This window comes from Strongylocentrotus purpuratus, unplaced genomic scaffold (assembly GCF_000002235.5).
Source record: "Strongylocentrotus purpuratus isolate Spur 01 unplaced genomic scaffold, Spur_5.0 spur5_scaffold_6, whole genome shotgun sequence".
Classification (NCBI taxonomy): domain Eukaryota; kingdom Metazoa; phylum Echinodermata; class Echinoidea; order Camarodonta; family Strongylocentrotidae; genus Strongylocentrotus; species Strongylocentrotus purpuratus.
In genome coordinates this window covers 33899246-33926745 of record NW_022145612.1, presented here as the reverse complement: position 1 = coordinate 33926745, position 27500 = coordinate 33899246, and the positions used below count along the sequence as shown (strand labels likewise).

The 27500-nt window shown below is 36.8% G+C and overlaps 1 protein-coding gene across 1 annotated transcript; it reads right to left on the bottom strand.

Moving 5' to 3' along the window:
* Positions 1–1796: 1796 nt before the first annotated feature.
* On the bottom strand, positions 1797–25986 carry LOC579180 (methylcrotonoyl-CoA carboxylase beta chain, mitochondrial). The gene is made up of 14 exons (XM_779310.5): positions 25761–25986; positions 18259–18410; positions 17762–17863; positions 15990–16117; positions 14700–14812; positions 14096–14209; positions 11136–11200; positions 10466–10565; positions 7669–7837; positions 6761–6904; positions 5864–6020; positions 4525–4639; positions 2865–2950; positions 1797–2200 (listed from the first exon to the last, which is right to left on the bottom strand). The coding sequence occupies exons 1-14, from the start codon at positions 25896–25898 to the stop codon at positions 2083–2085; spliced, it is 1701 nt and encodes a 566-aa protein (XP_784403.4). The 5' UTR covers positions 25899–25986; the 3' UTR covers positions 1797–2082.
* Positions 25987–27500: the final 1514 nt, after the last annotated feature.

The following is a 27500-nucleotide window of genomic DNA, read 5'->3' as shown; positions in this document are numbered from 1 at the left end:
TTTTGAATCTCCTTCCTTGTACAAACAGCATACAGTTAACTCTGCATAACTTGGAAGTCACATAACTACTATGCAAAACGTGTTATTTAAACTTCCAAAGTAGAATTTTGCACAAGTCAAACTATTTCATGCAGTCTCAACAAATTTGACTTATCCAGAGTTGACTGTATATGATATGTATACTTTAATACAGATAAAACACAAAGCCTTTATTGTGTGCCTGGCAGAAATTATTTAGTTATCCCCCCAAAAAATATGAATCAACACAAAATACCTATTTATCCATATTTAAAAAATTATAATGACTACCGACTTGTAGCTTTCTATAAAACTGTCCATTATTATGATTAATAGTATATCCAATTACAAGTTCATTGCTTTTTTAACAACAACAAAATATTTGGAGAAAAAACAATCAAAGTTTTGGCTCATAACTGTCATAAAAATCATCCACAAACCTATAGAATGTGATATCATCTTGTAGGAAATGTAATACTCTTTTATTGGCATGCCACACATGGTAAAATGAGGTTCTGTTCAAAAGTTTTTTTAAAAATAAAAAATTTAATATCTGAAATAGTTCAACACAAGTTATAAATGGTAGCCTTTTTGAAAAGCGATCACAATTTTTTTAAGCAGCATGTTTTCAAGGTAGTCCACCTAAAAATAGTGCTGGAAGGTCCCCTGAACGACCTTTTACAATATCCCATGTCACAAAACACCCAAAATTGCACAAAACATAAGGTACACTGAACCAAAGTCCAACTTGGGATATGTGCGTGCCCTATATGCAGGGTTTTATGTTATCCTTTATTTACTTCATCCATCACCGTTTACCTACAGAATGCCAGGTAAAGTATATTGAGCTTGATTTTATACATACTGCCTACACACAAATTTGTTCTTCTCTTCAGGTGATTGGTACACTTTTAATGCACATCTTCCATGGGGAAATGGTGCAACATTCATTGCATTCTTTATCACTATTTTATGATTAATTATGACCAGTTCATCATTATGAAAACTGGATTAATGACATGTATAATGGTTATGAAAAGATTTAGCACACAAAACTCCCATTGAGCTAGAGCCTTTGCTCTCCAGTGGATCTAGTTTGCCCTTTAATACAAGGTGTATTGAGTTCATATGATTTAGTGACAACTGGATATAATTTTAGGTCAATGACCTGATGAGGAAAGCATAGTTTGAAAGCTAGACAAAAACAATGACTATTATTATCCGTTCCAGGCATTTTGATAACAAAATAATACCATGTACTTTGCTTGTTTTACTCTTTCGCTTCTTAAGTGGGCAATAATCATTACACATCACTGCTTTGGGAAAATTACATTTTTCTAATAGGCCACTGTAGCTTATAATTTTATGTTATAGTATACAAATAATGAACGGTTATGAGTTCAATAGTGCGAATATTTTCATGAGTTGAAAGATTAACATTCTATTCAACGAGGCGTCAGCCGAGTTGAATAGAATTAACGTTAATCTTTCAACAAATGAAAATATTTGCACCATTGAATGAATGAAAACATTCATTATTTGTTTTATACGACATCGAAGAAGATCTAATAGAACGTTAATCAACAAATTATGCTTTACTCCTTATATTAAAGATAAATTAAAGTTGGAGTCAAGCCTTCTCGATTACATTCGCGCCAGATACACGCAGGGATCCGCGCGCACATGGCTGAGAGGTACGCAGTCTGCATGTAACCAAAAATGCACGCCGCATATAACCAAAAATGCACGACCGTGCAATATAAAATCTATTGAATATCATGTGACTAACAATCCTCCAATCAAATGACAAGAATCCACGTAGGTGTTGTATAGTGGTAGTTATTTTACCTGACAGCTAAGAAAGCAATGAATGCTTATAATCATATATCTAGTACACAGTACTACTTTGGACCTGACACCAAATTATTTTTTAAAATATAATTATATTGAAGTATTACTTGATGATAAATGAAGCACCCACCACTACAAATTCAAACAAACAGAGACTATTTCTCGACAACAAAAAGCCCCCCCCCCCCCTCCCCAAGAAGATAAGGAGAGGCATTACATCCTGAATACACCAAATGGTGTATCTGTTACTTTGGCATTGAGTGCAGCACTCAGACTCAGAGCTAGGACCTTCCTAGTGTCTGCTGGATCTATGACACCATCATCCCACAATCTGAACAAAAGAAACAAACCAAAAACATGATGGAGTCATATTTAAAAGCGACATCATCCTATAGTTAAGAAATACTTTGAATACAATCTTCCATATATAATAAATGTGAAATTGAAAGGACTTTTGCCCATGTCATAATAAATATGACTTTTCTATGATGTAGTAATAGTATGTGAGAAAATGTGAAAATCTCTTCTTTTTGTGTGTGTGTGGTGCTTTTCATTGCTTTTCAACAAGTGTCCTTTATTAATGAAGGTAAGCAGTAGGTACCTTTCTAATTCTTAAAGCTTTAACATTGAAATGCATGTACTTTTCAAGGAAAAATATCCATTGCTACCTTTTCTTTCAGTACATAAGCAGTGCTGACATTTTCAAGTATAAGGGGGGGGGGGGGGGTGGTAGAGAAAACAGGAGAAGTAGTTTTTGTTTTGGGTCATTTTAATCAAAATCAAAATATTATCAACAATCAACAAAATATTCAAAAGTTAATATAGAGCTGCTACTCAAGGCCTTTTCAATCTTTTAGTGGTGTGGTGTAATTCTTGGAATATTCATTGCTAGAGCACATTCAACTTCTTTCCAAGGCAAGAAAATACATCACAATATCATTCAATTACATATTGAAATGTCTCTGAAAGTGTAGATGGAGAATAAAGTGAGTTACCTGGCGCTTGAATAGTAAGGGCTTCCTTCCTTCTCATACTTGGCCAAGATTGGAGCCATGATGGATTCCTCCTCCTCTTTAGACAGCTGATATCAGCATAAATGAATGAGAAAGAATTTAGATGTGAAGGACAGACTTGAAGGTTGTTCTATGTTTTGAGATTAAGGTTGGCTGGTTTTAGCCAAGAATCCAGCTACAAGAAAACATGCATCCTGAAGTACTTCATTCATCATTACATCGTCTTGGTTTAAAGCTACTGACCACATTAAAACTTGAAACTGTCCCACTGTAAAACCAGGAAATTTTGAATGCATGAAGTGTTAAAGGTACTATGTCCCTTTTGCAGTTAACCTCAAATTCTGTAGAACTTTGCAGGAATTATGAATATGTCATGTATGTCCTATCTGTGAAATTTAAACGTTAGCAGTGTCCTCATATTCAAATTATGCAAGGAAACCCGTTTACTTGCTAGACTTCACAGTCAGACACTACTGAGTGACTGACTTGCTTTTTTTCTTCTTTGGTAATAACATACATAAAAGAGTTGGAAAGGGTACATGAGCATTTGTCTACATCAATAACCCACTTTTTGTGATGGCCAAGATTAAACTGATTGAATCTTTGCGCAGCATAAAACGTATGACCATCCGGTACAATTGTCTGAAAATCAAGACTATTACTTTTGGGCTCTATAGCCCTAAAGTCGATTTGACAACAAATAGTCGTTATTTTCCCACTTGAAGACATTTTCAAGTCCCATCTTTTGGAATTTAACTTTTTCATTTTTTTGGCCTGCAAATGGGACATAGTACCTTTAATGAGCTTTGCCACAATTAAGCTGAAATACATTGTTGAGATTTGCAAAGTTTCTTGCCATCTAAATAGCTGTAGTTACTATTTGCTCAAGTTTAATGTAGCAAAATTGTCTGTTTTACAGTACATATAAATGCAAATAAAAGTTTGAATTCATTTTACAGTCAACAAATAATTATTGCTGTTTCACTTTCATTTGGTATACTCCTGTTAAGACTTTGATCTCAATATGTCACATTGCATTAGGCCTAAAATAAAAACTTGTTGTATTGACTATTGCCCTTTGCGACCGACCCAAAAATTTGAAAATCTCAGTCGGCATTTTAAAAAAGTTTTTTTTTTAAAACCGTTTTTTAGATTTTTTTTTTATTAATGAATAAAAAAATTGTATTTTGTTTGTTTAAATGGGATATAAATGCATAAAATCAAACTATTCCAAAATTCTCACTTGTGCAAACCATGGATAATTATGAGGTGAAAAAGATATCTATGGAATGATGACATTGTAACACATGTATTAAAGCATTAAAAACTGAGAAATATCAGCCAAAAGAGGGCGGGGAAAAAAACAGAAAAAAAACAACATTCAAATCTGAAAAATATCGGCCCAAAGAGGGCGACAAAAAAAAATTTAAAAAAAAAAAAATTACGGCCGACTGACCCATGTTTTGGCACCCAGGCCTTCTTTCCCGGTTGACTTAACATTCACGCAATTGGAAGTAACTTATAAAAGATTGAAAATATGAGGAAATTAATCATATAACTCCATTTAAAATTAGAAATTGATTTCTAATTCATACCTTCCTTTGAATTAACTAATTGTATAAATTCCTTTAAATGGCCTTACCTCTAAACCTTCCCTCTTCTTTTGTGCAGCCATAACTTGAGATAAAACCAGAGCTGCTTGCTTTCCTCCCATCACAGAGATCCTAGCATTAGGCCACATGTACAGGAACCGAGGACTATATACACACACAAAACATACACAAAATTTATTATGTAAAAATAGGCCACAAAATGCAGATACATGTATATCCCTCAAAACAATACCAATTTAATTATACAGTGCGTCCCAGAAAAAACAGAACCCCAAAACAATAAGTAATTGCGAGAAAACGATGAGCTGTAAAAGGATAACGTCTTGCTTTTCAAAACAGCACCAGGGTCATCGACAGTATCACATGTGAACATGTTAGGAAAATGTAAGCTTCAAAGACGATTCTTCAAGATTTCCATTGGTTAATGATGTGCATTTACATAAGTTGTTACTAAAAATTGGGGTGAATATTCATAGGCGTACAACCTCAGATATTCCTGAAATCTATAAATATCCCTCAAGCAATGAAAAATACCCCTATTACTGATTGACAATGATACAAACATGTATCCTGATAAAAAAAAAATTATATATTGTGAAGATTTATTTTCTGCCTTATGTGCCCATTGGACCATTCCTTTCCCTGATTATCAAAATGGAAGGTACCCCTTACTTTGATTCCTATGAAAATATCACTAGACTGTCTGCTTTGGTCTTTCAAAGTTACAATTCTGAACTAGAAGAAACAAAATTGACTGCGCAGTTGAAAATATGCCTCCGCCTGCAACAAAATTAACCAACAGATTAAAGGTAGTAGCCCTCATTTGCAGACCCTCCCTTATTTATTTTGGCACATTAAAATTAACCGGTGACCATTTTGAACCCAAAATGTAATCAGTTAAGACAGCCCTTAAATTTCAATATTTTTAGGGCAAGGCCACTTTTCTGAAGGGCACATTCCTATATTACAGCACAAATAGGAAGAATTGGAAAGGGCACAAAAAATCTCCAAGGCCAATGAGAGGGGCCATGGCCTTGGTGGCCTTGGATTAATTTAAGCCCTGGATTTAATCTATACATGGTCATAGAAATAGATTACTTGATTAAGTTTCATTACAATAGCACAATTTGTCAAGTTATCACGTTCACAAGAATAATTATGAACGCATGGACCGAAACAGGGACAGATACCCCTAATACATAATGCCTCCGGTACTCAGTATGTGTCACGGAGGCATTTAATATACTAAATCATTGTTCACAATTATTGCAGACACATTTAAGTGCAAAATATGCCCTTAAACCCTAACCATAGACAATATCTCCTCTATCCTTAATTTCCATATGATGGCATAGAAGGAAGGTTTACCTGTAAGCTCTGCCACACATGCCGTAGTTTCCTGCCCCAAACGAACCTCCAACAATGACTGTAATCTTGGGTACCTTAGCACAGGCTACAGCTGTAACCATCTTAGCCCCGTTCTTAGCTATCCCTCCAGCTTCAGCTTCTCTTCCAACCATAAAACCTGTCAAACACACATTATTCATTAATCAATTCAAACAGACATTTAGTACATTATGTTATCTATAGCCAGCATTGTACAAATAATACCAAATCAAAAGGAGCAGTGTGTGATTTAGCACTTAGAAAAGATATCATGTCCTTTGGCAAGATATTCAACTACATTTGCCACTCTCCACCCAGGTGTAGTAAATGGGTACCCGATAGGAAGAAATTCCTTGAATGCTTGAGTGCCTTATCATGGTAGCTCGGCTAAAGTCGGAGTGAGGGGTCTGACTGAGTAATGCAAACAAAAAGTTAAGTCTTTTCATTAAATGAGGTTCCTTTTGGCCTTCTTGATATCATTTTGACAACAGAACATATGAATCTGTCTATCCAAGTCAATCCAATCTAAAATGAATTTGATAGAGCGCCTTTTCCTTGCACAAAGCAAAAACACACATTGCTCCACACCTTCGATCATTGAGTTTGCAGGCAGTTCTACTCATTTTTCTCTTGAATGTACAGTTCAAGGCAAGTCCAGGACATTCTGTCCTATACATTGTTGACTCAATCCAAGATTTGAGAGTACATGATAATTGTAGTATGCTGGTATAAAACAGGTCCTACTAATTATCACGAAAATGCTGCTCTCAATGTTGGTAAAGTTCACCATTCTATTCAATTTTCAAAAGAATGGGACACAAAATGTCTACATGATTTAGAACTGGCCATTAGTACTTGTATGACATGTGACCTACGTACCTGTGATGTTTTGAAGGAATAGGAGAGGGATCTTTCTCTGACAGCAGATTTCAATGAAATGTGTTGCTTTGAGGGCGCTTGATGAATACAGTACTCCATTGTTTCCAAGAATACCAACTGGATAGCCATGGATGTGAGCAAAACCTTACAAAGAAAATAATCAAAAATTAAGTAATCAATGACTTTCAAAGTTTTGTTATTCTAGATATTTTGTCGGGGAACACACAGCTAGGTTTTTAATTAATAATAACAATACACTGGCTGGCTTGTTGTGTGCATTATAACCAACACGAAAAAGCCAACAAAAGCCAACAAAAGCCAACATCGCCATTGGCTGGAATAAAACGTATAAGGAGCTATCTCATTTTTTCAACGGCTGGTTCAAATTATCGAATATTTGTGGGGCACCACAAATATTAGAAATCGTTATATTTATGGATATTTCAGCCGTCTTTGAACCGATTTTGTTCAAACAAAGATGATTTTGTCATTTCATTTTTGTATTCTTTCAAATTTGACACTCGGGTTTTCATTATCTCACAAAAATTTATTTTGTGTAGCGCCCTCTGCAACAAAACTCAACTATCCCTTTAAACCCCCTTTCTTTACACTGAACAGTCTACTTTAATTTCAGAACTTCTTTCCAAATAAAACATATCGACAAAGTTTTTTGAAAAAATAAATTCTCATGCAACTCTTGTAAAGACAAGTTTTGGGGTTTAATTTCTTCAAAGGAACTTTTTTTTTTTTACTCTACCGGTACTCATTTGTGGATTTAATACAGCTTTCTTTTCCACTTTAAATTTTAACAAGACACCTGCCTGAAATAGATAATAGGAGTATATACATATATACATATACATTTAACACAAACAAAACAAAAATATATTCATTTCTATAATAACTACCTGTCACTATGGTGTCTCCATACAGCTGCTTAAACTCATCAAAGACACTCTCATCTACTACTCTCGCTATGACTTCTCTGATGTCATAAACTTTACTGAAATCTACGGATGCAATTCCATACAACTCATCAGCAGAGTACAATGGGTCTTTGGGCTTCAACACTGGTATCTGCATTGAGAAATACACAACATATTAAACAGACATTATTGACTGGGTAGACAAACCTACAGCTCAGAAAGTAACCTAATCACTACTGATTACTGCCATGTCCACAAGGTTTACCAGATGTAATTTAATCTCTCTGGCTGAAACCTTTTAAAATCAGGTTTCAGATGATAATTCTTTCAGTTTTGAAAAGGAATTTCACCATGCCTTAAAGACCGTTTAAAGGCTATCTCATTAACTCAGCTCTCAACTAACATAAGAAAAAGAGGATCATGGCGACCAACAGGGGAAGTTTTCTATACTCTGTCTCTCTCTCTCTCTCTCTCTCTCCTCTCTCTCTCTCTCTCTTTCTCTCCCTCACACTCCCTTCTCTTCTCCCCTTCTCTCCCCACTCCCTCTCCCTCAACATTCCTTTCCTTCTCTCCTTATCTCCCCGCTCTATGCTTTATTTCTTTCTTCCCTTTATGAGTTTAATTGAGGTTTTTGTCTTTGAATTATTGTTAAATAACGAATTGTAAATATGTTTTTTATTTTTTTCAAATAAAATCTCTGTAAATCATGCATTCAATTCAGCCATTGGCTGCGATATGTTGATGAATAAATACCATACCTCACCTTACCATACAGTGCGTCCCAGAAAAAACGAAACCGAAAATCATTGATGTTTTATCATAACTTAATTACAATTATAATTAATAAATGACACATATTTGGAAAGCTTAGATCCTCCTCTTTCATTTGATGTAACTCATATAATGCTTATTTCACGCATGAGTGATTAAAAGCAATTTGAAGAGAGGAAACCAAAAAGTCATTTGGCGGGCGGTATATAAATTTTAAAGGGAAAATTACATTTCGAGAAAGTTCAATTTCTCCCCTTTCATATGACACCTCAATCAGGAAAAATGAGCGAGGAAAGTTCTGTTTGTTTAAAGTAATGCTTGCATTCCCATAATTTGATCAAACGGGTTCGTTTTTACTGACTTCTTGCCGTTGCAACGAACAGAGTTGACAAAAGACTTAACTCCGTTTCGTTGACGATCAGCCATGCACAAAGAAGACGAAAGACCTGATGCATGGCTGATCTTCAACAAAATGGAGTTAAGTCCTTTGTCAACTCTGTTTGATGCTACGGCAGGCAGCCAGTGAAAAAGAACTTGTTTGATCAAATTATGGAAATGCAAGCAGTTTTTTTAAACAAACAGAACTTTGTTATTCCTGGCTCATTTTTCCCGATTGAGGTGTCATATGAAAGGGCAGAAATTGAACTTTCTAGAAATTTGATTTTCTCCTTGAAATTCAGATACCGCCCGCCAAATGACTTTTTGGTTTCCTCTCTACAAATTGCTTTTAATCACTCATGCATGAAATATGCTAAAACATCGATAGTTCTCGGTTTCGTTTTTTCTGGGACGCACTGTATAGAGAAAGCAAGTAGCTACAAGTAGGACAGTGGGGCTTTAAAGGCCAAGTCCACTCCAATTTTCAAAAATTATAGCATGTTGTAAATAAATCAAAGGTTAAAAATGCCAAATACCACGGGCGAACTTCAATCAGGTGTTTTTAAGAGCGATTTTTGTTACGGTTATAACGAGCACGGCATTTAAATTTGCCGCACGGATGTCAGATCATTGACCATGTGATGGGGCGTATGCTCCTCACAACGAAAGCGAACGCAGCGCCAGCAGTATACATTATGACGATGCAAGATGCCGATGTGCCTGGTCTACGGTTGTTCAATTCGGCCAGGGGATGGTTAAACAATATTGGGACTGACCAGTTCAACATACAAACGTACAAATTCTGCAAAAACAGAGTGGTATGTGAGGAATTGAACACAACACTTTTGAATGCGCAATGCGCTGTATACAGAAACAGACTAGTATAGTATTTGAGTCACAGACATCTGTGTGAGGACCCTACGTCACAAAAATTGTCGCACAATGTATTGTGGGGGAAAACCGGCTCGATCATTAACTTGTTTTTTGCTCATTAAAAAAAATCATTAAAAATAAGTCTGAGCACTATTTTCCAAAACCCAGTTATATTTGGGCTTCTTAGATTTCTGTCTATCTAATCAGCTCAACTTTTTAGTGGAGTGGACTTGGTCTTTAATGACATAAATTATGTATTCTGAATGCTGCATTACTTTACTTTATAGTTATAACCCCCATCCCCCCCCCCCCTACCCCACACACAAACATATTTTTAGCATCAAGAATAAGAATTACACTTGCTTGTTGGCATGACAACACTAGACTAATGATATTCACTCATGAGAATAAATGTTTGAATTAACTATCAAGTTCCTGTCGAAAACTGACCAGATTTTAAAACTGAAACATGGACGAGCTGAATTTTAAAAAGCACATTTTTTTTTTACAAGGAGCCTTCCCCATGCACAACTGAAACACAATGCAAGAGGTAGCATTGTTAGCAGAGATCAAAAAATCAACTCTACACAAAATGATTAAAAACCTTTATGGCTCCCAGCAGCAAATGTCAAAATCACCACATCGTTGCAAAACAAAGTTAAGATAAAAAGCTATTGAATACTTTTTGCACTGGCTTCTTAAAAACTGAAAAACTTTACAGGATAGTTTTGCAACATTATTTGTACACGTCACTCACATTGATTTCTTTTTTTCTATTCAAATTGGCCACAGCTCTCCTGGCTAGATAAAGTGCATGGTGCTCATCATTGGCAAAGTGGTCTGTAACACCTGATGACCTGTTCAGCAAAAAATAAGGCGAGAAATGCTACTTTTAAAGGAGAAGGCTGGCAAATATAAACTAACGTAACCTCATATAAAATATTGTAACTTAATATAAAATATTGTAACTTAATATAAAATACAACATAGCACGAGTTTAAGAATGTGTCTTCCATCAATTTATAACATCCTACTGTTGCAGGGTTTGTTGCAAGTCCATTTAGAATTTTAATTTCCTCCAACTGGAAATGATAAACAAATACCTGTTAAAGCCCCACTGCACTAGCTACTTGCGCCCTCTATATAGCCAACAATGCCTAAACGGTGACCGTTGGTCCCCCATGGTCTCCTTTTTCTTATGTCAATTGAGAGCTGATTTGATGAGATAACCACCTGTCAGGGACCATGCAGGGAGGTCTAATCCCTCCTGGCCAAAAAAGTGCAGAAGGCTTTAAATATCTCTAAATTTAATAGTAATTCATTGCCTTTTAGGAAGTTGTCTAAATCCTAAAGACAAACAGGATCGCATTGTATGTTTGTTATTATTAAGATCACCTAATGATTAAGTTGTATATATATCGTCTAACCTGCAGTGAAGATCAGCTCCACCCAGATCTTCAGATGATACTACCTCGCCAGTAGCAGCATGTACCTAGACATAAAGATAACCATCATTAATCATTATAAATGAGATGAGACGAGAGACATCCTAAAACAGTCCACATCAAGACAGAAACTGCCACCATCACAATGGTATAGAATATCCCCTGTTTAAACATTGTACCTGTATACACATTAAATGAATCCTTGAAAGATGGTCTTGCAGGAGTCCTATGTGAACTCACATCATCTGCTGGTTTACTGTGCTATACAACTGTAGATGTCAGTCCTGCGGTTTTGATTTAAAACTGACATACCTTTAACCCTTACTGTACTGGGCTATTTTGAGCACCTCACTGACTGGGGTGGGGGGCTGGGAGGCCCCCCCCCCCCCCCCCCCCTCCGTTGATTGTCCAATGAACACAAAAATTTGCATGTTTGTAATATTTACATAAGGAACAAGAGGAACAAAGTTTGTTCCTATTATGCAAATTGTTGTTGTTATAGCCTAATTAATTGTGCAAAATGCTAATTCTAAGCATTTTACAGAAAACTCTACTCTGTAGACTTGTGAAGAATCTTGAAAATGTATTGAGTAAAATTTCCTTCATCTCAAATTCATGAGGTTTTATTATTTTAATGATATTTGAAAATGTTTAGGTTAATTTGCATAAATTATGAATACACAAATTACGCATTCCTGAATATCAAATCTTGAAATATACGGGGAACTAGAATCATTAAAAAATTCTAATGTACCGTATTTGCCGGCAATAAGGCCGCAGCGCCGTATAGGCTGCCCCCCCCCCCCACGATTTTGACAATTTAAAAAAAATTAAAAAAAAAAAAAAATCTTTTGCCAAAGTCGGGATTCAATCTCTTGCGTACAAATGTTGATGTGACTAAAATCACCGCCTTAAACCTCTCGGCCATCCCGCACTGATACAATATTCTGCAGTTTTCTGTGATGTAGTCATTGAAATGGATTGAAAATGGCGACTTCGCGTGCTGGATGCTTCGCGGCGGCTACGGTAAACGGGCCCTTCTTTTACTTTTGCAATGTATATTGGCACGAACTTAGATCAAAATCTATCGGCAGATGTTGTTTATGGAAGTTTATTTTCGTCTTCATGCAAGATAAAATTGTCGGTAAGATGTGTGGAAATGTATAGTTATTGTAGATCTAGTCCAATATGTACAAATTCGTGCTGGTTTTGACCAGGCCGCACCCCGACTTTTTGATATTTTCTATTCCAAAATCTTGCAGCCTTTACGCCGGCAAATACGGTATTCTCTTGTTCTGGAATTCATCAAGTTACTTTGAGAAACATATAAAAGCAATTTGATATCAATTCATATCTCCCACTTAGGAAGAAATACATCTAAACCTGTATTCACATTTCTGCTTGTACATGAATATTTATAGCAATTTTAGCACTTTTTGATGACATGCGCATACTAATTGTTATGTAACACCTTACAGGTATATCCGATTTCGCCAAAAATGGTATCAAAATGTGCGTAAGACTTGAAGGAAAAAAGTCATGAAACGACAATTCAAAATTCCAAGCGGTTGCGGCACAATCTCTGAAAATGTCGAGGGGGGGCCTCCCAGGCCCCCCCCCCCCCCAGTACAGTAAGGGTTAATGAGGAAGTCCACCCTGAAGTGAAGTTAGTTTTTATAAAAGAAGAAAAAAATAAAAACAGATCATTGTTAGTTTCAGGAGAATCCGATAGACAATTACAGAATAATAAAGTTATAATGAATCAAAAATAAATTGGCAACTCTGTGATTTCCTTTTCAAGCATCTCTCCCACTTACTTTATACTAAATACTTTCATATATTTCCATTTCCATGGTTTCTGATGATAAATAAGATCTTTTCATGGAGGGGTGGGTAAAAACATGTATACAAAAATATATCTAGAGCTCAGATATACTAAAAAGGGGGAAACGCTCTATGCGATCTCTCCTGCATTACGCAATTCGATGTGATGACAAATTGAGGTTGGGACATTATCTATAATATAGGCAGGGTGGCCCATTAGCAGGCTCCCAAAAATGAAATCCTCTGAATATAATCAGCATTTTGAAGTATATATTGACTAAGAATCATCGGAAGAATTATTTACTTTAATTTGTACCAAGATTGATAAGCAAATAACAAAAATTGATTGATAAATTCTCATATTAAGTTGTGAAAGTATAATCCAAGTCTACTGACCTAAAATGACCTTTGACCTTGACTTTGTGACCTGGAATTTGTGTCATATGATTTGTGATACTTGATAACCCTTGGTTTAAGTTTCATGGAATTTGAACGAACACTTTTGAAATTATGCTAAAAATTCAAAATCTAGATGTTGATGCCACAACAAAGTCTAAGTTTGCAGACCTGAAATTACATTTGACCTTGACTTTGTCACCTAAAAGACTAATCACATGATTGGTGATACTTGATAACACTTATGTTCAAGTTTCATGGAATAGGAATGTATACTTTCCAAATTATGTTAACAATTCAAAATCTTAACCTTTGGTTAAGTTTTTAATGTTGATGTCACAGCATAGTCTAATTTTGTTGACCTGAAATGACCTTTGACCATACTTTAGTGACCTGAAGTTTTACTCACATGATTGGGGATACTTGATAACCCTTTAATCTAAGTGTTATTGAATAAGAACTTGCAAGACCATCTTTTTTAGAGAATCAAGAAATGTTGACTATTTTGTTGTTGTTTTTTGTTGTTATCCTACATTGTAGTTATAGATAATTTTTATATTGTTAAATTGGTATCATGTATTATGTACAGCATAATAATCAGTTTGCGAATGGAGTTTGCACTACTAAAGAGATACCATTGTAATGTTTCTCTTTAAAATGTATATCTTTGTAAGTCTAAGTTTGATTTATGATAGACTGAGTAAATAATGAATGATTCTTACAAGTGGAGGTCCACCTAGAAAGATAGTTCCCTGTTGTTTTACAATGATACTCTCATCTGCCATTGCTGGGACATATGCTCCACCTGCAGTACAGCTACCTAGAACTACGGCAATCTGTAACAGGAAAATAGTAATAGTCAATATCGTTTTTCATATCAAATGTGATGAACCTGCCATTTATTTTTTCATAACATATAAAATGTCAAAATATGTTGCTAAGATGGGTTATCTTTCTTATTTTACCAACTGATTTTTATCTCTCTAATGTTTGGCTATCAAAGTTAATATTTTATTGATTTGATGTTAATAATACGTCCACCAAGACCAAATAAAATAAAATAAATGCAAATGAAATAAGGCAGAATGGCAGAATACACATTATTTGTAGACACTCTTGCTTACATCAAGCATACTAATCTACATTTGAAAATGCAAACAGAAGTCTTGTAAAGGCAATTGATAGATTTATGCATTCAGCCCTTTACATAATATAATGGCACTGAATATGACAGGTTAAAAAAGGTGTACCCCAAAATCATATTGTAATGAAAGAGATTAACTGATAACTCAGTAAACCACGAGGTGACTAATATTGTGTACAAACCTGTGGTATTCCTGCAGCAGACATAGTTGCTTGGTTGAAGAAAATTCTACCAAAATGTTCCTTTCCTGGAAATACTTCATCCTGCCTGGGAAGATTAGCACCACCAGAGTCAACTGGGAAGGCAATACAACAAATATTTTAAGCACGTCACATTTTCTATGCAAAAAAAATAAATCACTTTGGTTGATTTCTACACAGAGGCCAGTTCAAGAAAAACCATAAATCTAGGAGACTAGACAACTTCTTTTTTAAAGCATTTTGGAGAAATCAAAGTAATGCGAATGATCAATTTAAAGATAAAGATGAGTTCTGGTCATGCGATTGCATTGTGAAAGAAAAGGTGTGGAATGGATCAGAAAAAGTTGATCATGTAGCATGTTAGTATTGGTGTGTACTGCAAGGTTCTGGAGACATCACAATCATAATAAATTTGGCCCAGTCTTGGTAAAGTAACAATCACTGTACACAGAAAAATGTATATGGGACTACACAAATGATGTCGGGGCTAGTACACCTTGATTTCCTTATAGCTATGCTCATTACTCAGCCAGTATACATTTTATAACAAAATTGTTTGGCAAATGACATTTATTTGTAATCTTGAACATTCAGTGTAAGTTTCGTTTGATTCTGTGAGAGTTTGTTTGTCTTTTTTTTTACCAGAAATCAAGTTTATCTTTAAGATTAATTTCCATAATATTCATAAGATTCATTTATATTTTTGCTTATAAGATGTTTCTTATCCCGACTCCAACTCAAACATTCCAACACTAGATCACATTGACCTTTTTTCATTTAATTTACTTTTAATCTTGAGTACAATATATGCTTCTGAATAGACAGATTGAGCCCGAGAAAGAAAAGCCTATTACATGTAATACACACTGCAAGTATTCATCAACCTTTAAGAAGGCCCAAGGCAAAATCGGTGTGCTATGTTCTATGAAAAGCATCAATCCTCAATTATCTGGTCTCTCAGAAGAAGAAGAATGACTCCAACATATACCGGTATATACTTGCTTTATTACCACTCAGATAAAAGAAAAAATTATCTTTGTGTCAGGCATTTATTCATGCTCAATTTGACAGTGAGCTTGGATTATACTGAAAGTCTATAATGGGCCCCTGGATTCTAGTATCTTCACACCCAGCAAAAATAGCATATAAGGCCACCAATTACTCACTCGATTGATCAATCAATCAATCAATCAATCAATCAATCATTCATTCATTCAATCATTCAACCCATCCATCCCTCCATCCATTAATTATTCAATCAATTATATTTACCAAGATAGATGCAGGGTAAATTATTTTCCTTGGCGATTTCCTGCGCTCTAAGATGTTTCTTGACTGTGATTGGATAGTAGGTACCTGCTTTTACCGTCGCATCATTGGCAACAATCATACATTCTGTCCTGTTGGAAAAAGAATGAAAATACTCCCTATGCTGACAAATTCATGAAACAACATGTGCAACAGTTTACTGTCACTGGATTGGTAAGGGCATACACTGAAGAATACAGTTAACAGATCAGTCACTTGAGCTTGTTTTAGTTTTAAAGGACATTCTGTAGTAAGGTTCATGGGTACCTTAGCTATGCAGGGCCAGCTGGTTATTTACAGGTATTCACCATGCACAATGCCTGGAGTTGCTGGTATTCTGTAACTCAACTCAGCTCTTCAACTCATAATTCTGTACAGAGTAATATTAATACATTTTTGAACTAAAACTCCAGAGGTGGTTTTATTAACGCTGTCTGCTCGTGTTCTACTGGTTTTACCATACTCATTTTCCCCAATGGAATGTAGTGTTATAAAAAACGTTAGGAAAACAACAAATGAAATTTTGATTTTAAATCATAAATATATTGATAATCAGACAGGCGATCAGCTTTTAAAAGTCATGGGATTCCTGACTGACATAAAGGTTTATAATTATCTTTGCAGCATCATATGACAAAACTACTCTAATATTCTTCACATAGAAACATAGAGAATAAGAAAGCCAACACATTAAATTTCATCTTTACCAGAACTCAACCTTCTCTTTGAATGTTATACCGTGTGAGTCAAAAAAAAGTTTACACTTAGAAAATTGCTAATTTAAAAAAAAAATCATCTATGAACAGTAAATTATTATACATCTTATGAAAGAGTGTTTTATCCCCAATCATTTGGTATCATTTTTGTGTGGTATGTGTTCACTCTTGTCGATTTTTGCACTCTCGCAAACAATGTTCATGTTCATCCAAGCATGAACACATACCACACAAAAATGATACCAAATGATTCGCGATAAATCACTGTTTCATAAGAAGTACATGTATAATAATTTACTGTTCATGGATGATTTTTAAATTAATTATCAACTTTCTTGGTGTAAACTTTTTTTTGACTCACATTGTACGATCTATAATACAATGAAATCAAACTATGTATCTACTGACTACATATCAAGGGGTCAGTGACACAAAGACGTAACTCCAATTTTGAGAAAGAGTGGTTTATGTGTCACTGAGCACTTGGGCCTTAAAGGCATGGTTTAAATCTGAGATACACGGCCCTACATGTCATCAGTGTCTGTGATATGGTGTAATATTGGAACCCTAAAGAGATTCCGCTTCAAAATGATCAAGAAGTGCCTCAAAAAAGTAAAAATCTTTGAGTGACCGTTTTTACCAAACTCGTTTTCCCCAATAGACTGGAGTGTTATGAAAACCGTTTGGCAAACGCAAAATTTGATTTTGATTTTCAATCATAAATATCTTGGTAATCAGCCATGCGATCATCTTGTAAAAGTCAAGGAGTTCCTGACTTATCTAAAGGTTTGTAATTATCATTGCAGCATGAGCTAAATCCAGGATTTTGTTGCAGAATCTGAGTTAACTAATCCCTTGTCTATGTTTCACTAGCCATTGACTTCAATGGGGTATTGGGTGGAGTTAAGTCTATGTGTTTCCTGGAAAGCCCACATTTTTCTGAACATTATGATATCAAATACTCATTTTGGCGAAATATAGAGTTACGTCTTTGTGTCACTGAACCCTCGATATACTTACCCTGAGACTCTACCAATACCAGTAACGATACCTCCTGCTGGTACCTCTTCATCACCATACAACTCATAGCCAGCTAATTGAGATAATTCCATGAATGGAGATCTGATAACAACAAACAGTCATGGGGTTAATCTGTTGGTGTTGGTTTTTTTTGGTCATTAAAACCTTAATGCATTAAAAAATGGTTGATGTACAATAGAGTCTAAGCTTTGGTGAAATATATTTATCCATTGGGTGCAAAAACGTTTGAAATAATACCATATACCCTCAATTTAAACTATATGGACAAAAATAGTTTAAGAAATTACATCAGTATTCGGGTTTAATAAGTTCATTTCACTTGCACAATTTTTCTGGGGAAAAAAGTTTTGCTTCAGCATGATTTCCTCATGGGCAACCTTTGTTCTTTCTTTTCTAATAAAAATCACTTTAATAAATTTCCAAAATGCAATTACCCTATAGTTCTATAAACTTTATTTGAAAAAAGAAAATCCTACCCTGGGTCTAGTAGAGTTGTAATTCTCTCTCTGACTAGCATCTTCCCCTGTGAAACATGTCGTGCTATTTTCTTCTCTCCTCCACCTTGTGCAATCTGGGATATGGTAGACTTCAGTTCAGCAATAAGTCCTTTCATCTGTTCATAATTCTCCTGCAAGAGCATGGAGTACACATCAAAAATTTGATTAATTGGTCTACAACAACTCCAAATGACAAAATAATTCCAGCTATGCATGTTTTTTTAGTATTTGATAGCCCAGAACTGATCGCACACCAGGTTTTGTGTGCTAAAACTCTTTCCATAGACATTAAACACATCCCTATGCAGTCTATGTGCATTACAAAATTGGTCAATGTTTTTAAAAGTAAATTTAGATTCAAACCTCTATCTGTTGTAATCCTGAAGGTGATACTCAATAAATGAGGTGTCATATGAATGGGCAGATTAATCCCCATATTTCCAAAGGGGGGTCATTTCAGATTTCTAAAAATGTCTTGTCAAAACAGTGATTTAAATGTTGTTTCCATGGCAACTCAGGAGATTTCCCACTTTTGAGAATCGACCCCCCGAGGGATAATTAGTTCAAGATGTAAGGAATATGTTGATGTTCTTTCTTTTTCGCTAGCCCCAAGGGATCACATACGATTTAAGTTTGAAAATACCCTTCCCACACTTTTTGCATATTGCCTAATGCATTTAGAATGCAGCTGTCTAGCAAAAAGTGATATCTCGGCGAGAACCACTTTTTTGTCCATTCTGACCAAAATGCTATGAATATTGCAGTTTTTGAGGGGCTGTATCTTTTGATAGAAACATCAGTGAGTCTTGAAATTTGAAATGTATTATTCTGATTACATTTTTTATTCAAATATCCAACAACAATGGTGAAAAACGATCCCAAATTCAAAAATCGTTCAGACACCCTACTAATAGTACGTGTGCGACCGATTCAAGACTGATGAGTGAATGTACTTTCGCGTGAAGTTTTAAACGTAATTGTGGACTTTGTCCGGGCAATTACACGCCCATCCCCTCGGGCCTGTCTAATTATGGACGTAATTTTGTGACATGAAATATGATTGTTTTAAGGCTCTTACGGACGGATAAGCGTAAAAGGAACCCCCAACTTTGGAGCTGGATATCTCCTATGACACTTTTGGAGTCGGCAGATGGGTGAGTTGTCTTAGTTTTAAAAAATACTTTCTTTTAAACTTGTTTTATTATAAATAAATGAGTAATTAAAAAGTTAGAATTTGGTATTGGCCTCCCTACTGTCCTGATTTAGGGGCCTAGATCTAGCCCTAGCCCAAGGAACAAATTCGCACGAGCCGTCCACTATCGGCAGAAGAACCCTTGTCTAGATGCTGAACAGGCTTTGACAAGTAGCAGAATAGAAGTATAAGTATAGTCCGGGGTTAGGCAAAATTTTGCCAGTGTGAAAACAGTATAGCTAAGCCTAACCAAGGCTATAAGGGCGCTTGTTCAGAAACCTATTCCAAAATTTCACCCGTAACTCTGGCGTGGAGATACCCTACTAAAACATACCCAAAATGAAGTAAATATTCATTAAATGTCCAAATAAAGATCATGAGTTAAAAGTCGTTGTTTATTACCTGTTTCGTGTCAATTTTATTTTTATTTTTGGAGTATTTTTCAGAAAAACAATGATATTAGTATACACTTTTTCGCAGGTTTCACTGCAAACCGCTACTTACAATAAAAGTGCATACCGATGGTGGGTTGCAGGGGCTCGTTCCTAGAAACCAACGTCAATAACATCAAAATATTACAAAAGTAATATTAGGGAAAATGCAATTATTTAAATGAATTAGTAATAAAAAAGATTGAAAATTTAACCAAGAAATAAGAGATGCAACATACTTCCAAATTTGTGTAGATTATACAATAGAAGTATTGGTAAAATATAATTGTGAGTATTTCATAACATGACCGGTGAATCAGTTTTGTTCTTGAGATGGGTACCCCCCGGATATTTTCATTTGATAGTTTATAAAAATACACCAATATATTATTCTTAGAAAAATACGATGTAAGGAAATTGTGTCCAATGTGTAATATGTGATCTTATACATTGAGAAAGTAAGGCAGTATCCAGACCAATTTGACAAAATTGGCAACTTCCCAGGAGAATATCATATTGTTCTTGATCAAGATGTTCAGCCTGTAGTCCATGCCCCTAGACGGTGCCCAATCCACCTATGAGATGAACTGAAGCGTGAGTTTAATGACATGAAAGATAATGGCGTGATCACTCAAGTCATTGAGCCTTCAGCATGGGTCAGCAGCATCGCTGTTTCAAGGAAGTCGAATGGCAAACTCCGGGTCTGCTTGGATCCCAAGGATCTCAACCGAGCTATTCGACGTTGCCATTATCGCACTATCACGACAGATGAGGTGATACACAAGCTATCAGGTGCTCGACACTTAGCAAACTCGATGCCAAGAATGGTTATTGGTCTATCAAGCTTGACCATGACAGTTCACTTCTAACTGCCTTCAATAGTCCTTTTGGACGGTACAGATATCTCAGAATGCCTTTCGGTCTAGCAATGTCTCAGGATGTATTCCAGCAGCGAATGGACGAAATCTTTGAAGGATGCCCCGGCACAATATGGATCGCTGACGATATTGTTGTGTTCGGCAAGAGTGAAGCAGAGCACGATCAGAATCTGAACCACCTCATGTCCAAAGCTGTGAAGTACGGTCTTCAGTTCAACAGTGGCAAGTGCAGCATAAAGGTCAACCAGATTTCCTTCTTCGGTATGATCTATGATGCAGATGGCATCCATCCTGATCCTCGCAAGGTAGAGGCAATCAAGTCAATGTCTCCACCTGAGAACAAGAGCCAGCTTTGTGGGTTCCTTGGTATGATAACTTCCCTTAGCCCATTCATACCAAATCTCTCAGCCCAGATTGCAAGCCTACGTGGTCTTTTGAAGCACCAGACTGCCTTCAATGTGACAAGGTATGTCATGATGCAACTTGGGCGTATTTCGATGTTAGCAAGCCTACGGTACTGCAGGTAGAGGCTTCTCTGCAGGACTTGGGAGCGACTCTCCTGCAGGATGGGAAGGGTATCGCATTTGCGTCAAAGGCCCTCAGTGATGCAGAGACGAGGTACGCCAACATAGAGCGAGAGCTGCTTGCAGTGGTCTTCGGCTGTGAACGATTCCACTTTTTCCTGTACGGGAAAAGTTTCACAATAGAGACGGACCACAAGCCCCTGGAGATGATCCAGCATAAGCACCTGCAGGTAGAGGCTTCCCATTCATTACGAAGTTGGTCAACAGGTCTTTTACTCTCGCTGTTTTTCCGGAGAACTTGAAGCATGCCACCATCAGGCCCTTACTAAAGAAGCCTAACCTGGATAAGGAGAGACTGGAAAACTACAGACCAGTAGCTTACTTGAAATTCATAGGAAAAGTGGTCGAGAGAGCAGCTGCTGCACGCATTCTTAGATGTGTAGCTGACCAGTCTCTTCAGGATCCTTTCCAATCAGCCTATAGAAAGAACCATTCAGTGGAGACAGCCGTCTTGCGAGTGAGTAATGACGTCTTACGGGCCATGGATAGGGGCATGCTGACAGGACTAGTTCTACTGGATTTGAGCTCAGCGTTTGACACGGTAGATCATCGTGTCTTACTACAGAGACTACAAGAAGTTGGTATCGGAGGCTCGGCTTTGAGTTGGTGTCAATCATACCTGGATGGTCGCACTCAGGCTGTTCGCATTGGTGAGAATGACTTCTCGGACCCAGTTTCTCTAAACTATTCTGTGCCTCAGGGTTCAGTGCTCGGTCCGCAACTGTTTTCTTTGTACATTTTACCGATTTGTGACATTATTAACAGGCATAATTTCATGTATCACATATACGCTGATGATATTCAGCTGTATATGTCGTGCCTGCCTAATCAAACTGATGTGGACAACACCCTTGCCAGATTTGAGTCATGCATAACAGAGATTTCCAAATGGATGGGGCAGAACTACTTAAGAATTAATCAGGCGAAGACCGAATTTATCTTCTTCGGTTCTTCTCAACAGATGAAGAAGGTCATTGTTCCCCATCTCACAGTTGGTGGGGCACGTGTTAGTCCGGCTTCCAAAGTACGCTCACTAGGTCTAACACTGGATTCCAACATGTCAATGGAACCCCAAATCTCTAGCTGCATCCGATCAGCATGTTATCACATCAGGCACATTCGTCGAATCCGGGTTTATCTGACTTCACATGCCACGAAGCAGGCAGTCCATGCACTTGTCACGTCACGATTGGACATGTACAATAGTACCCTGAATGGACTGCCCGACACTCTCATCAAACGACTGCAGAAGGTCCAAAATTCTGCGGCTCGGCTTGTCACCCGATCAAAGTTATCTGATCATATAACCCCCGTTCTCGAGGATCTGCACTGACTGCCTGTGAGGCAAAGACTCAAGTACAAGGTACTTTCCCTGGTTTTTAAAACAAAAACCAACCAGACACCATTATACTTGTCAGATCTACTGGAGGAGAAGAGATCCTCTAGACTTGGTCTACGTTCAGGAAATGTCCTTCATACATAAAACTAAGTAAAACAATTGACCTATTCCACAAGCATCTAAAGACCTACCTTATGAAGGAAAAATATGATTAACTCACATGAACATTTCAATGTCTTACTGAATCTGTAATTTGCATTTGTTTTTATTTGTTGATTTATTATTAGTTTGTTAATTTCAATTTGTTTATTGTTTGTATTTGAAATGTTAATAGTGAATCTTTTTTGTGCGCCTTGAGTGCCATTATAGGCAGATATGTGCGCTATACAAATCTTAAAGTATTACTATTATATTATTATAGCACCTAGCAGCAGCTCCACCAAGACTCCAGCGTATGCTCCTTCGTCTACAGCCATACAAGCTGACAATTGTCTACAAGCCTGGTAAGGATGTACCAGTAGCTGACTGCCTATCCAGACGTCCTCTTGGTTCTCAAGAACACATCCACCTTGACCTGCAAATCAACTTTGTACAGTTTGCTCCAGACCGTTTGAGTCAGTTGAAGGAGGAAACAGCAAAGGATGCAGAGTTTGCAGCACTACAGAAGGTGATTGTGAAAGGGTGGCCAGAGAAGAGACGTGAGCTACCACGGCAGCTGCAGAGATACTGGGCCTTTCGAGATCAACTTGCAGTTGAGGATGGACTGATCCTGAATGGTGAACAAATTCTTATTTCACACTCCATGAGGGAGTACATACTTCTCGTATGGTTTATGGTATCTTGCATGCGTGTAATACCATAAACCATACGAGAAGTCTGCATAATTTTGGACTGGTAGCTTCAGTTTGAGGTGCAGGACTACAGCGTAGAGACGGAACTGAGCGACGACGTTGACATCGAAGCCCTAAACGGAGGCTTCCCGATGTTGGATGTGATCCAAATAGGCACTTCAGTCACTGACAAATTTGCTCGGACAACTCTCACTGACTGCGCGATGCTCCCATGCGCCCATTCACATACACACAGATCTCTCTCAATGTGAATCCATTAGCATTGAGAACATCCGAGCTCTGGCGAAACTTACGACTAACTTTTGGAACCCGTCGGATATGAATGCTTGTCTTCTTGCTTTTGTACGATGATTTTGATTGGTCGAACACATAAATTATGACGTCAGTTTTGATCGTATATCTTCATTAAAGATCGTGACTTTGTTTGGTGGAAATCGCCTGTGCGGTTTGAAAGTTACGCGACATACAAGGAAGATTTTGCCAGCAACATTAACAAATATTTGTCTGAGCTCGCTCAAACTTTGTTGGTATAAAAGTATGATATCATACCATAATTGCTGAAAGTTTGACAATGTTCCAGTAAGTCAAAGCCATCGTTTGGTCACTTTTCCTAGCCATGTTTTGATATTTTTTTGGAGTGTAGGCAAGTTGTTGATCCTGTGTGTCGCCGTTTGCTTCGACGGATGCGAAGCTAGTCTGATCAATGTTACTGCAGACCCGCGATTGTACTTGGTGTTCGACTTATAAAACAGTGATAGCAATGTGATTTATTATTTATTATTGAAATGATCATCATTTATCTTAATTACAGTATTTATCATAACATGATAAAAAAATGTCAAATTGCCGAAGAGAAAATGTTTGTGTTAAAAATATGGCTGAAAATATAGGCTAGTTTGAAAGGTTGTTTTGAAATGAGGTTGTTTGTGGACTTGCACTTTAAAGAGTGAATGATTGATGGGCAGGGTTGTTGCACTTACGACATGTATTTATTTTTATCTTCATCTTCACTTATATTTTTAAATAACATTGTGGAACATGAATTAATAAGTTAAATTTTTTAAACTTATAGGCGGCAACGAAAATCTGTGATTTTTCATAATTAGTACTTTATTTCTTAATTATCTGTCAATGATTTATATTAGACAAATAACATTAATATTTTGTTATCATTCTTTATTTTCATCAGAGAACATCAACAAAATCAAAGTAAAGTAATCAAATCAAAGTAATCGGTGTGGCTTGTAATGTTTTTTTAAAACCTATAATTCATATTGAAAATGCTCATAATTATAACGATTCATATTCATAATCATATTTATAATCATATTCATAATACATTAATATAGCTGTCGAATTATAAAAATGAAATACAGCTACAGTTATATAAAGAATTATTGAAATGCGGTATTGGCTGTCCAAATTTTGACATATTTCTTTGTTATATTTTATTAATTATGAATATATTATTTTGATAATTATTTCCATCTATTAGTAATGTTATTGATTTAAATAATGTATTAATTACAACATGTTTTCATGCAACTGTCTCAAAACACCTCAGCCTCACAGCACCTCACAATCACACATTCACTAAAACAATACAGTACTACAACAAATATGCTCCATAGGCCATGTAAGGATGTATTGTAGCAGTGCCATCGCTAAAACAAAGAGAATAAGATTACGTAGACCCAATACCTTTTTGTTTTTCGATTTCAGCTAAATGCGCTTCACAAAATTGGTGATAACTCGGCTTTGCCTTAACCAATTTTTAAAATTCAAAGTTCTGCCAAACCTCATTTAAAGCTGATTAGACTAGTCTAGATCTAGTCTCTACTACAATCTAGGTAGATTCTATATTTGTAATCATTTTCACCTGAACTGAAGTGCCTAGAGTCTAGTCCAAATTCAGGTGGAAAATGCAATATATGATCATGATGATTATGATTAAAATTAGTAAACAATTGGGCTAAAATTCTCTTATTTAGAATGGATAATAAACTGCTAAAAAAAAATGTATACGCAACTACTCTAGCGCCGAGTAGCCTAGAGTCTAGTGTAGGGGGTCATTCTCCCCTTTCAGTAGAACAAGCCACCGATGCTTCGCGGTGGAGGCCGAGCAGCTCACGCCCGTGAGCTGAGCTGATCGGCCGGCCTCAGAGACGGTGTTTGTGAACGGGTGACGCGAGCCGAGATAACTCACCTTAAATTGAGGCGAGTTTTTGTCAGCTGGTGACCCTACTGTGGCAATCTTTTCTGCATGATACGACCTAGATAGTGTCTGCAAGCTCCTTCCTTTAAGTAAGGCCCTGACCATTTGTCTAGTTTTATTCAAATTCATATTGAACGTATTCCTACGGTAAGTTGGTAGGTTTTGTCTACAGATAGTTCACGTGCAATTCTGTAATATAATACAGCAGGCCTAGTGTGTGTACGTACCGGTACGTGTACGCACCATGTACACTGAGCTCTACCAGTGGAACTGAATTACGTACGTAGAGCTAGAGCAACAGCCAAAGACCTTCGATAAACAAGACATCTCAGTGAAAAGAAAGTATATCTAGGGCTAAAAACAATCACCGGCGTACTGATTGGGGGGGGGGGGGGGGGGGCTTGGGGAAGTTGACCCCCTAATAAAATTCAAACGTGGTTTATTTCTAATTCGATACCAGTGATTTACAAATGTTGCTAAAAAAAATTACATTATTTTCCGGTTTGCCCATTATGCTAGAGGCGGCACCTGGTGGGGGGGGGGGGGGGGGGGGGGGGGGGGGGGGGGGGGGGGCAGTGTGCCCCCATTTTTCCAGGTATCCCAAAGAAGCCCTTTTGTACATAGGACAAGTGCCCTTTTCTTTTCTGATTCCTTTTCCTCTCTTTTCATCTCTGGTGAGTACTTCTTTTCAGGTGCGAGAAATCCCCCTTTCACCTCTGAGTATTTTTGCCTTTTTTTCCTTTTGACTCGTGCCCATTTTCCCTTTTAATAAGTGTACTTTTTCCTTCTTAATAAGCACCCCTTCACTTTCTCTTAAATGCCACTTTTTACCTCTGAAAAGTTTCCCTTTTATTTTGACACGAGCACTTTTTCTTTTCTAATAACTGTACTTTTCCCTTTTGATAAGTGCCTACTTTTCATTTCTCCATAACATGCACCCCTAATTCAAGGCGACTTAGAGCCCCTTTTTCTTTAGTTTCCCCTAGTGCTCGCTCGCTTTTATAGATGTTATAATTATGTTACTTATAAAAGAAATTTTCAATCTTTCATCATCATCATGAGGGTTCTTTTGTTGTCTTCTTTATAAGATGTAATTTTCCGCACTGAGACCTCACAAATTTTTAAATTTTTGCTCGCTCGCTTCGCTCGCCCGAAAATTCATATTCAAACCATCTCACCCAACTGCAAAGTATATGTTGCTTAATTAAGCAGTATCTTATACCACGTAAAAAAAAAATTGATATCACCCATGGTAGTGTAATCACCATCATGACAATGTAGGGGTATATACCAAAGTAAAACAAAATTACCCCCCCCCCCCGAAAAAAAAAAAATCATAAGAAGAAAACAAAAAGAGATGGAAAAAAGGGGGGAAAGAGAGAATTTCCCTTTGTAGGTGCCCATTTTTTTCTCCAGAAAGTGCTCTTTTTTGTTGGTGCCCCCCTTCCTATTCATTTGGAAGAGCTCCGCCGCCCCTGCACCATGCTACTTGGTGGTGATAAGGATTTTGTTCTGACCCCCAAACGTTTTCGCGCATTACCCCACTGGCTACATTATTCCTCTTAGTACGACTTTGAAATTGCGTAAAATGTGACTTCTTTGAAATTTGAAGGCAATGAATACCATATACACTATAGAAAAGCTGAGGAGACTTCGCAGAATTTTGGAGCGATTTGGGTGCTTTTGACCTTCAAAAAATCCCCCAGTAGCTCAGAGGAATTAGGCATATAA